General features: G+C 42.9%; 1 protein-coding gene across 1 annotated transcript; it reads right to left on the bottom strand.

The window, feature by feature from the left end:
* Window positions 1-6119: 6119 nt before the first annotated feature.
* LOC100281760 (non-cyanogenic beta-glucosidase) lies at window positions 6120-9831 on the bottom strand. Its single transcript, NM_001154680.2, has 12 exons — window positions 9559-9831; window positions 9338-9407; window positions 9139-9197; window positions 8840-8915; window positions 8613-8690; window positions 8402-8489; window positions 7918-8173; window positions 7499-7832; window positions 7351-7385; window positions 7051-7153; window positions 6602-6716; window positions 6120-6487 (listed from the first exon to the last, which is right to left on the bottom strand). The coding sequence occupies exons 1-12, from the start codon at window positions 9811-9813 to the stop codon at window positions 6283-6285; spliced, it is 1674 nt and encodes a 557-aa protein (NP_001148152.2). The 5' UTR covers window positions 9814-9831; the 3' UTR covers window positions 6120-6282.
* Window positions 9832-13069: the final 3238 nt, after the last annotated feature.

Genomic DNA, 13069 nt, shown 5'->3' on the forward strand with positions numbered 1-13069 from the left:
CACCGCCTCAACTTCAAATTTTTCGGTTGCTTCAGCAACCTTCCTTTTTAGTTCTTCCACTTAGGCTTTGTGAGCTTCGCCTTGTGCAACAAGTTTGGCTTCGTTAGATTTCAGCCTATCCACTAAGGAAAATAATATCTTATCCTTTTCGAGAGCTTCGTTCCTTAGTGTGATAACTTCTGAGCGAAGATTCCCAAGAGCTATTCGGCAGCTCTCATCTTCTGCTTCCTTCTAGGCCTTTAGAGCCTTGCTTAGAATAAAGCCTTAAAAAAGAAGAATGAGAACATAATGATAGCAAGAAAATCTATAAAAAATAATTTATTTTACAACAAGACAAAGTATACACACCTTCAGACTATTATAAGCAAGGCTATCTGCAAGCTCATCCTTCGACATTGCAGATAAACCAAGTTCAAGCTTCGGATATCCCATATTGTCCATAATTTCCTGGCAGACATGTATCTCTTTGCTGTCTGGCAGATAGTAAAGGAAGTCATCTTCGTCACTGCCACCATACACCAAGGACCCTTGGGGGTACTTTAGATCCCTGGTATAAAGTTGCACTTCGGCAACCTACTCTTTTGATAGCTGCTTTCCTGAAGCATGCCGAACAATGAATTCTAACTCTTTAAAGGGTGCTTCAGGAGCAGGAGATTTGGATTTCTCGGAAACACTCTCTTTCTCTAGAGTTATCGGTCCAGTTTCCGAAGGTCTAGCTTTGGCAGGAGCTTCTGAAGGTCCAGCTTCAGCAGGAGTGTGGGCTATGTTAGCATCAGTAGTTTCCCTTAAATCTTTAGCCTATGTGCTAATAGCTTCAGCAGAGGCAGGAGTCGATGTCTTAACGGACTCCATAATAGCATCTAGCACACTAGCCATTCTCCTTTTCCTTGGAGTCGCTGCGGGGATGCTTGATGGCTTCGACAGTTCCGTTGCGCACGGTGGACTCATTGCCTTTAACTGTTATGTCGTATTCTCTAGTTTTGGATCTTCAGTCAGATTTGTCCTAGCTTCGACTGGCATAGAGCGAACTAGTTCTGTGACAGGAGCAACCCCTTCATTTAGCTTCGGCACGTCGGCTGTTTCAATGCGCCTGGGTCGGCGCGTCAAAACTTTAACCTTTTTCGACCTCGTCACACTAGAAGTTGCTGAGGTAGCAGCTTTCCTCTTCTTCCCTTGCTTTTGCGTGGGGTAGTAGTAGTCTGGGTACACAAACTCGATAACATCAAACACCCTATTCAATCTCGTTTTGCCCCAAGCACTGAAGGCAGTTGTCATAGCTTCATCTTCGGCCTTCAAATATGCCACAAGCAGCTCATCGCTAGTTGCCTCTATAGCATCTAGCCAATCATCATTCGGTTCATCAAACTGGCTCCTGTATCGAAAGGTATACTTCAGATAGACCAAACCATTTTGGCTGGAGCCAACGGCAGCCTCCTTCGACATTTCCCATCCGTTTGCAAGTGGCCACACTCTGTAAGAAATATGCTCTTGGACCAAGTCTCTTGTGCCGATGTAAGTGTACAATGTATTGAAAGCTGCCTGACACGCTTGCATGTCGTTCCCAAGTGCAATGACCGGCCTCCTAATGCCGAAGCGAGACCATATAGGGCGCTGAATAACCCCTGTTATATCTTCCCTCTGACTCAGATCAACCTTCACATAAAACCATTCTTGCATCAAAGAACCTGGCCAATTTTTCCGAAATGTTGGCACAGGATAACTGGCCTCAGTGCGGGGTACGAAGCTGTAGCAGCCAAAATTGTTGTGGTATTGCTCTTTTCTAGTCGCCTTCGTCTGATATGATAACTCGTGGATATTGCAGAAACACCTAGCATATGGCTCCAACCCTTGGCTTTTCATGGCCCATATAAAAACCCCTACTTTGATAATAGCTTCGGGGGTAAGTTGATGAAGATAAATTTCAAAAGTTTTTAGAACTTCGACCAACATCCTATCTAGGGGGAACCGAAGTCCAGCTTTCATGAAGCTTCTGAAAATTACCACTTCGGCAGCTTTAGGAAGAGGAACATTATTCTCCCCTCTGGCCCTCACGATTGAAATGTCGCGAAAGTATCTGCCTCTCATTGCTTCGATCTGCCCTTGTTTAATAGTCGACCTTCCGAAAACAACATGGCTCGGTCTCCATGGCCGATCTTCGGCATCTTCATTTCCACTTTCCACATCGAAACTCTCACTATCGCTGGAGTTTTCAGATAATCTAGCCAACATCTCATTGGTGATTTTCTCCATGTTAGTTTTTTCCATAGCTTCGTAAAATCCAGCCAGCGCGGGGTCAATGATCTTCTCCTCAGCCATTTAGACAATGGTTGCTAAAATGCCAAAGCTCAAAATTCGGTTAAACTCGACAAAGCAAGGAAGGTTGAAATGGCAAACACAATGCAAGCAGCTAAAATAGCACGAAAAGTACTCACGACACAGGCTTCTATATATATACTCAGAGCCCCAAAGATCGGTGGGTCCCACAATTCAGTGTGTCGCTATTCTAGCGAATGAAAGGTTTTTTCAGACCTTCGGCTAAAGGCCTTCGTTCACGTCGCAGTCTAAATTTGTTACAAAGAAACAAATCAATACTGCGAGGGGCTACTGTTGGGGGCCTTCTTCCTCCGAAGGTCCTCAAAAACGTGATTGACCATATGTTTTCAATATGACATGGATTATTATAGGGGGCTTTGGCTTCGGGATGAAGGTCCTCTCTCATAACAGGGTGGAGATGTAGCCCGAAGGTGATAATAATGGACGACGAAGCTGTAGCCGAAGAGCTTCGGCTTGATGTGATGACGAAGACCAAGTATGACGATGATCGAAAAGGGACAAAGACTACTCAGTCCTTAATGTTCCGTGTTATGATAATAGATGAATGTCACGGACATAAATGTACTTTTACTCGGGTTGCGTCCCGTGCCTATAAATAGATGAATAGTAACACTGTACTATTCACGCTGGATTGTAATCACTCTCTCGCATCCTCACCTTCGAGCAAGCCGAAGGCATCAATGTAACATTAATCCTGCTAATATTCATACGTGTTTTATGGAATACAAATATGGATAAATTAATAAGGTGCAGTTACTGCTTTCATCCTTTTGCATTCTTATTCACATACTAAATGATGAAGGTATGTCCTTCTTGATCTTCGTCTGATGAGCATTATGCTCATGTGAGGATAATGCTTTGGAAGACGAAGGTCTGTAATAATTAACAATTGTGTTGCCTTGTTCTTGATACACAACATTTGAGAACAAGTGACCAACAGTTGCTATATGGAATAAAAATAAGGCAGCACAAAGTTAACAAGCGGAAACCTTCATCCTTGGATTGTTATCCCTTCGTAGTAACAATTCAAGGACGGAGGTAAAGTGTAATAAAATGGAATACATGGTGTACGATGAAATAAGATATGAATGCTCATCTCATATGCCTTAGCATTTTATTCCTTTTCTTTTCATATGAAACAATTTTACAATCATACCTTCAGCTTCTCGATACAAGATAACTCAAATGCGTTTCGATGTCTAAGCGGTATGAAGTTGTAGCACCTAGTCAAAGGCACTTTATGCAGGGTACTTTTCATCTATTAATAGGGGAGACGAATTGACTTTGTACGGATTTACAATAATGCACATCTATTTTTGCATAAGTCATATACAAATGATATTAGGGCAGTAATGTACTTTTCTTCATTCTTGGCTCCACAAGTTCCAGCCTTCGTCAACTAGCCACTTCTTCCTTTTTGTATTATGGTTGTAGTCACCGCCTTTGACCATTATATTTGTTGCTTGCGCGCATATAGATGAAGTGCTTTTGTACGTTGCTTTTTGTCGATGTTTAGCTTCGTCCGTCAGTGAGAACACTCCTGAAATACACTTGTTAACGACGAAGCCAGATGTTAAATAAGTGATCTTCGGCAATGAAGTGATCTTCGACAAAGCTTTTCTTTGTAGGCAATCATGTGACATAACTAATCAAATGACATTCGGCGATGTAGGTCCCCAACAGGTATCATGTGACTTCATAAGATGTGAAGTGATACATGTAAAGGGACTCTTTTTCGACCATGTTGGGCCGTTGAAAGATTATATATCGAGAGCTCATAGCTTCGAGAGTAAAACATGTGACAATTTTGAAACATTTGAACTGATTTTATGAATATAATTAAATGACAAAACTAGTGTTGTGTATATTGGATGAATGCCACTTTGTATACAAGTCAATGACATAGTTAGGTTGTATTGTGAAAAATATTAGAAACATTGTATTGTGAATATGGATGAATGAAACTTTGTATATTGCAACATGACATGTTTTCGTTTTTGAATGATCTACACCGAAATCTGAATGGAATATAAGAATTTTGCTTTATGGTTTGTTTGGCGGGAAAGCTAAAACTTTAATTTTATTTGAATGTTGTACAACAAATCAGGGGCGGATCTCCACCCGGGGCTGCAGCCCCGGTCGGCAGTCGCAGCCCAATAGAGGCCCATCGTCGCGCTAGGTCAGTCCCAGCCCATCGTCGCGCTAGGTCAGTCCCAGCTCCAGCCGCCGCTCCCTGACGCTGCCTCCCTCTACCCGCCTAGCCGCCTCGGCGCCTCTCCCTACCAGCGCGCTGCGCGCTCCCCGCGGCCCGCCAGCGCTAGGACACCGCCGCCGCTCCGCCAGGCGCCCAGACGCGCTCGCCCGCCACCGCCAGTCTGCCAGCGAGCTCGCCCGCCACGGCGCCACCCACACAGCCACACGCCACAGCGCGCTGTCGCGCTCGCGGCTCGCCCTAGTCGCCCGCCACCGCCAGGCCCAGGCGCGGTCGCGCACTCGGCATTCGCACAGAGGCGCCAGCCGGCAGCCGCGGAGCGCTGCTACGCAGGAGCCGCAGACCGCAGCAGCCCGAGCCGTCGAGCGCGCTCGCCCGGAGCCCGGAGCAGACGAGCAGTGGAGCACCGCCGACCACGTGCACGCCGCCATGGACATGGAGCTGGAGCACGGAGGGGCTGAAGACGACAGAGGGAGTTATTCCTCCTCCTCCTCCTCCAAGCGGAGCTTCGGCGCCTTGTCGGACGCAACCGTCAGCAGCACGCCAAGCAAGTTGCAAGCTCTGAGGTTTGCAGACTTGCAGAGGACCTCTCTCTCCCATCAGTACGCTCTCTCTCTCTTTATCATCATCGTCAGCAAGCTGATCAGCGCCAAGGCCGTCGTTGTCCAGCCGCCGGAGTCCGAAGCACGGGAGCAGCCGAGGCGAGCACCGCCATCGCCGTGACTGGGTATGCCTTTCTTGTTTGGTTTAAATTTTTTTGTTATAGTCTTAAATTAGCCCCCCTCTTGGACCAATCCTGGATCCGCCACTGCAACAAATTGCAGGTGGCCAGCATAATAAGGCCGACTACAATAAACTTTATTTTCAAGCAAAATAACTAAGTCAACCGACTGCATAAAAAATATTTGCAGATGGTCATGGAAACAATATCTTTTCGGCTGACTTAAGATTGTCGCTTGCAAAAAAATCTATCTTTGCAAGTAGTCGTCTTATGGATATATCACTTTACAATCAACAGTAAAAACATTTTTCTATAGTATTGAGCAACTGTTTTTAGTCTTAGGGCTAGTTTGATAACCTTATTTTACTAAAGGATTTTCATTTTCCAAAGAAAATTGGTTCATTTTCTCTTGAGAAAATAGGAATCCATTGGAAAAATAGAGTTTGCAAACTAACACTTAGTTTGAGAAACTCATTTTTTCTAAGGGATTTCTACTTCTCCAAGAAAAATTAGTTCATTTTCTATTGGAAAAATAAGAATAACTTAGAAAAATAGAGTTACCAAACTAGCCCTTAAATAAAAAAATAGTTTATTTGTTAGCACTTAGCAATCTATGGGTGAACCCTTTATCCTTGGTTACGTGCTGTTGTTCATCACCGATATAACAGATTTATGGACGGTTGAACCCTTGGTGTTTGCCTAAAAAAACAGGACATCGTACTTTATCCTTGGTTACGTGCTGTTGTTCATCACCGATATAACAGATTTATGGACGGTTGAACCCTTGGTGTTTGCCTAAAAAAACAGGACATCGTACGTAGTAATTCAACATTACCGATCGATAGTGATATCGACAAATGGATCACACGTCCATTAATTATTTATTTGCATAAAACGGGTCGGACACACACTACTGAATTGAAACTACACACCACTACATTCTAGCTAGCTTGTTTCATCCCACGGCCATACACATCAGACACACAGCTGAACTGAAACTACACACCACTACATTCTAAGCTGGCGTAAGAACCTTCTTTTCAGCCTTTTTGGCAGCTCCGTTGAACTCTCTCAGCCACTTAGCTGAGCGCTTCAGGTAGCGCCTGTAGCCGTCGTCACGGTCGACGTAGATGATGCCGTAACGCTCGGTGTAGCCACTAGACCACTCGAAGTTGTCCAACAGAGACCATGTGAAGTGGCCGCGCACGTCCGCCCCCAAGCTGCATGAAATGGATGCCCCAAGCTTAACCATTAGTTTGAATGAAAATCTAATTAATAAGTACTACCTAAACTAGTGGTAGGTTCTATCCAGCTAGCGTTGCGTTGGTACATACTCTATTGATTCTTTAATAACTGAGATGTGGCGCTGGAGGTAATCTAGCCTCTTGTAGTCCTCCAACGCATCTTGCATGGATAGAGGATTGTCCTTTGTGTCAACGTCCCCGATTCCTGCACACACAAAAAATTGGTCGCCATGTTTTAATAACACCTAGCCAGCAAGCCTAAGGGCGTCCGTAGTAGTTGTCTCAAGTAGCTAGCTGATATAGAGCTGAGATAAAATAAAAATAGTAATTTATCTCATCACTAGTACTTAGTCCTACATGTAATACACTTAGTTTCTTGAAATAATACGTGAAATCTCCTATCTATTTGCTCGTTGTTATCTATTCTCGTTTTCCCATATTTTTTATTTATGTAGGAAAGAGAGGGAATTTAGCTAGTGAAATAGCTAGCCATTAGAGACGCCCTAACATCTCAAGTCCATCCAGGATTTACTGCTTACCGTTCTCGGTGATATAGATAGGCGGGTTTCCGTATTTGTTCTTCATGATCATAAGAAGATCCTTTAGGCCTTTAGGGTACATGTAGATCCATGGATTTCCCATCTGCAAATTATTACAGTAATAAAGCTTAATTATTTATAAAAAAAGAATGCAGATTTGTTCCGCTTTGTTATCAACACACAAAGCATTTGCGTGTCTCTGCAAAAAATATTTCTTGACGATTTTTTTAAAAAACTATCACTTTCAGCATAAAATGCCCTATACAAAAATAAAATTATAGTGTTTAGCGAGGTACGTACAGGAGGACCAATAGAATTCCCGTCAGGTCCAAAGACTGGTTGAACGACACAAGAATAAAAGTTGATTATTAGTATCTGAACGGCACATTTTTTCTTTAATAGAACTGTGAAGCAGTATAGTTATTAGTCCTCAACTATTACTTCTTACTTTCTGCAGTGGCATAGGCGTCGTCGGCGTTGAGCTTAGGTGAGTAGTCTTCTGAGAAGTCGACGTGCTTAGAGAACCTTGAGGTATAGTAATTTATCCCCAATATGTCATAGGAACCCGCTAGCATCGCTTGCTCATTATCCGTGAAGAAAGGTAGCCGTTTCCTCGCTAATGATCTCATGGAGAAGGGGTAGTCACCACGGACCACAGGCTCCAAGAACCATCCTAGGTTTTGATCGAGGGACCTTTCCTGGGCCTGTTCATCGAGAAATGTATTTCCATATGGCACGCGACCCATTACGTCAAACGCAAGCCCAATGCGGCCGTCTGTACCCTACAGTTGGTTCTCAGTCAATAATATAGGAGTACATATTGTAGTACGTACTGCTAACGATTAATTTAGAAGAGTGTGTTGTCACCTTGTAATTCTTGTTGTAGAGGTCAACAGTCATAGCGTGGGCTCGAAGGATGTTGTGGCCAGCAATGTATGGTTCGGTGAGTGAGTTAGCAATAGGCTGAGCACATTTTTCTCCTGGTGAGCACCGTCCAGGGGCAAAAACTCCCGTTCCGTACGAAAAGGTTGTAAATGTCTGTGGCTCGTTAAAGGTCAACCAATTCTTCACCTTGTCACCGAAGTTCTCAAAGCACACCTTAGCGAAGTCTGTGTAATCCTTTCTAAAAAAATTGCAAACCTGAATCACATCAAAAGTTGCCCTATTGTTTGGCTGATTAAATAGTTATGTTAGCTGATTGACACTTCAATGAATGACTATGTATAGAACTATGTTTCAAATCTGAAGAGACATATTTTCAGTTGGCCATTGAGTTTTCCCTAATACTTAGATATCATTAACGTTAACAGATGGCACCGTATATATCATTCAAAGTTCTTATAGTACTTACACAATCCTGTCGCCTAAAAAGCCACCGTACTTGTCTTCCAGTGCTTGAGGGACGTCCCAATGAAAAATTGTTACAAATGGCTCTATTCCTGAGTTGCAATAAATAAATAATGGTTCGTGAAAACTTTTGCACAGTGGATTAGAATCTTCCTTAATTAATTAATTAATTAAGCTGCTAAATGCGCCAAGAAGAAATTTTTTTTGGTTGTTACCGTTCTCTATCAATAAGTTGATGAGCTTTTTGTAGTACTTGATGCCGGCCTGATTAATACCTCCTTCGAGCGTTCCCTCTAAAATTAAAACCTTTTTAGAACCATAACCAAAATCTAACAGATCTGATTGAATGCATCTTAGTTGTCGAGATCATCTTTACTGTTTGTACGTCACAAACTTATTGTACGTAGGAAAAATATATTTGGTTATTTTACCAACTACGTACTCGGCAGTATTCTGGACCAAGAGATGGAGAATCTGTACGCGTCCATGCCTATTTCCTTTAGCAATCTGACATCCGCCTGGCAGTCAAAAGTACTAACATAAATGACGATGACAATATATATTAGCACTCATATATGAAGTTAGAAGTGCACATATATATATATATATATATATATATATATATATATATATATATATATATATATATATATATATCCCTTAGTTCTTTTTTTATTGAAGCTAACTGCATATATATAATAGAACGATTATTATATATGTCCATGGCATCTCAGTTCTTACAGGGTACATATGATAGGAATTGGCTCCAGTGTCCCCATTGCTTCCGTCCAGTATCCAATCTATTGATATGCACATGAAAGGGAAGGAAAATAGTAAGGTCATCATCACTTAAAACTGCATCTTATCGTTGGTACATATACAACCATCTACGTGCTTTATTATTGTAAACAACTTCAAAGGAATATTTGCTGTATGTTACCCGGATAATTGTGGCAGAAGTGATCCCAATTGCTTGGCCCCTTCCCATCTTCATTCCAGGCGCCCTCAATCTACACACACACATAGATGACATGTATAATGCATGATTTTCTTTATGGTATTATTAGTTATTATGACATGTATAATTTCGTTTCAGCTAACAAATAAAGACATGGTCATTTTTCCGTTGTAGAGAAACAAATTAAAGTTAAATTAGTGTACTTGGTATGCTGCGGTGGCGGCACCAAAGATGAAGCTAGGAGGAAACCAGTCCCTTTTAGGGATTTGCCATGGCATAAGCTTTCGGCTTGCAAGCAGCTGACTGCTTATCCTTTGTGCTCGTGACCTAAGCCTGAGTCTCTTGTTTCTGTTTTGTGATGAACAAGGTTGGTGCCTTGGAAAATTCTCATTGTTGGGTCCTACTATGTGGCTTCTATGGGCAGTGTGATTCGTGGCAGCAGCAACAAGTGGAGCCATGTCTTGATAGCTGGCTAAAGTTTTTTGAGCTGCTTTGCTTTGCTTGTGTCGTAGGATAGGCTGATCGATGATGCAAGTGTCGTGTATTTATAGCCCAAACGTGTGCCCTAGGATAGGCTGATGATACAATACAAGTGGAGCCCGTGGCAAAAGATGCCAACTATTATTTATTTTGCCTTCACGTGAAGTGCACGGGTCCACACACCACATGGCTCCGTCTCCTGCAGCCTGCCTACACTACAGTCTAGTATACAGAACCGCACCAAACATGAAGTAGGCGAGGAATGCAGGCTACACATAGCAGAGCCGCACCAAAAACGTGAAGCAGGCGAGGAAGCCGCCGAATGGTTAAATTTGAAATGAATGGTTAAATTTTTTTTAGGGCGTCTAAACGGATGGACCGAATTAGTCGTCTCTACAAACTGTAGTCAGCAAAACTTCCACAAAAAATATTAGTTCGACTAGTAACTTGCCTATTCGATCTAAACAGACACCAACTCATGCTCGTAAATATAAATAAAATCATATGTTTAAACTATTGCTAGTTTAGTACAGTGAAAGAGATAACGGTGAAGCGATCTGAGCAGCTGACAGGTGAGTCAGTGTGCATGCCAGAAGGAATTCCATGCAGAGAAGGATCCGCTGTGCCGCGTATCCCTATGGCACGTTTGTGATGCTCACATGGCCAATAGTTTGTGCATGCGTGCAGTCAAAATATTTTAGTTTCAAGGGTACCACCGTAGAAGCCAGCCAGCGTAGAGGATCACCGGTTCTCGAGTGACATCATCCTTTACGTGTCATCGTCGTTGAAAGTACCTTCTCTAAAAAAAGCCTCCATAAAAGAATAAGCAGTTCAATGAGTTTGATATAAATAACTGCTCCGTAATAAAATAGTACTCCCTGCGTTCCAAAATAATATTCGTTTTAGAATGCTAATAGATTCGTATAATATTTGATATATATGTTTTATATATGTGTATAGGTTCATTGTCATCGATTTCAATATAAACAAAAAAACAAGAGTCATATTAGGATGAAGTGAGTACTTGCTTTAGAGAATTAGTGGGTTCATATAATATATGATATATGTATTTCGTGTGTATATATATATATATATCTAAATTTATTATCATCCATCTAAATTGTTGGAAAATTAATAGGGCCTAAGATTAATTTAATAATGCAGTATAAAACGAAAAACTCAGATGTACTGGCAGATAATATCCACGACATTAGAACAGAACAAATCTGAACTAACTCAACAAGATTAACACTTAAAAAAAGAATCGACAACGGATCTAACCATAAGATCGTTGCAAGGAAAATGGACCCCGGGCCATTTGGCTAATTGAGTTTTGCTGTTTGATGATCGACACAATCCGTGAACTAATAAGTTTTCTAGTGTTTGTGTTTGTAGTTCACAGGATGCAAGATTAACTTGGACTAAGGAATTGAGGAAAGCAACACCTCAAAAGAAGACATTAAAAAGATCCAAGAAAAGTCCAAGTGTGCTGCCTACGGACTGTCTGTGCGTGGAGCACAGGACTGTCAGGTGGCACACCGGACTATTCGGTGCCCACACGCCGGACTGTCCGGTGCACCAGGGAACCACAGCCCAACGGCTAGTTCCAGGTGGCACCCGGAGAGAAGACCATCGGACTGTCCGGTGTGGAAAGCCTGCGGCGCCAACGGTCACCTGCTCTGACAGGGCAACGGCTAGACACACTGGACAGGCTACAGTGTGTTGTCCGGTGCACCAACGGACTGTCCGGTGTGCCGCAGAGAAGCAACAACTTTTCTCCAACGGCTCTATTTGTGTTGGGGGCTATAAATACACCCCCCAACCGGCCATTTCCAAGTGTGGGAGCCCAAGAGACATACCAAGGCATATAGTAGACATTCCCAAATGCTCTTACACCCAAGTGCTTAATAGAATCACTCGGTGATTAGCGTAGGTGCTTTGCGAAGTGTTTAGGTTAGTTAGACCGCTTTAGCGCTTGCTCTAGGTGAACCCTAGTTAGTTGAGTGAGTTTTGTAAAACCACACAACCCCACAGCTCTTGCGTGAGCCGTTGTAATTGTACCAAGTGGGGCGAGTGTCTTGCGAGACCGTGACAACCGCGTTTGTGTCACGGCCGCCACCGTGTACCAGAGGGAACGAGGCCCGCGGCGTTTCGGCCGGAAGCTCGATAGTGGAGACGGCGTGGAGCGTCCGAGAGGAGCCAGAAGCGGAGCTGATATGACCACGCCATTAAGCAATACGTTACAACCCCCAAGTCATACTACATCAACTCAAGTACAACCAACATCATTCACCAACCCAAGTCTTTGATGGACCAATTACACGTAGCCGAGCTAAGAAGCTACAACAAGAGGTGCACACGCTACTTTATGAATTTCAATTAAACACTAATGAGAACTTTATGCTACCTAAGTCAAGTATGTTGATATTACTTAGGTTCACCAAAGAGGAAGGACAAAACATATTAAAGGCGAATTAGCAAGAAGAGCTATGTCCGAGTCAGTCCAGCGCAACAGAACCGTCCAGAAGAAACAGTCATATCTTTTGATTCCCAAAAGCTATGAAGGCCCATAAGTACTTTTTGGAAAGCTCTTGAAGTCTAGTTTCTAATGCTTCTAAAGCCGACTTAATCAAATCTACTAGAAAGGCAGCTGACCTAATTTAGTGCTGACTGGTCAGAAGGTCAACAGTCTGCTTGATGACCAAGTTTTCGTATTAAACTGCATCATTCTACGAAGTTTCATTAAGCATGCTATACATGGTGAGAAAGATTATCAAGTCAGCTTTCCAACGCATCCAGCCCCACGTCATTTGGAGATTCCTAGAAGAAGTTATTGTCAAAATACTGAAGGCTGCGCAGAAGTCAAACAACCACACAGAAATTAGCTCTGTAGATCTCCCGAAGAGGCTCCTTCACATCAGCACGTGAAAATACTTTTGTTTCGTGTTTATACCTCGCTAAGGCTGATTGTTACTAGTATAAATACCCCCTATGTCTATGATGTAAGGCAGCTTTGGATAATCTAAAATAGAACCCCTTTGTTCAGCTGTGTGCTAACAAATATTGAGAGTGATCTCTACCCCTTTGCTCTTGTGAATTCCTTCGCGGGATTGCAGAAGCGGCGGCTTCATCCGCTCCCAAGTGGTGCTCCTACTCCCTTCGAGGTCTCCTCGATTGATTGTAGGCTATGTTGGTTGGTTCTTTGAGAGTGAGGTTGGGCGAATCCTCGATTCA

The sequence above is a fragment of the Zea mays genome, chromosome 10, assembly GCF_902167145.1.
Source record: "Zea mays cultivar B73 chromosome 10, Zm-B73-REFERENCE-NAM-5.0, whole genome shotgun sequence".
Lineage (NCBI taxonomy): Eukaryota > Viridiplantae > Streptophyta > Magnoliopsida > Poales > Poaceae > Zea > Zea mays.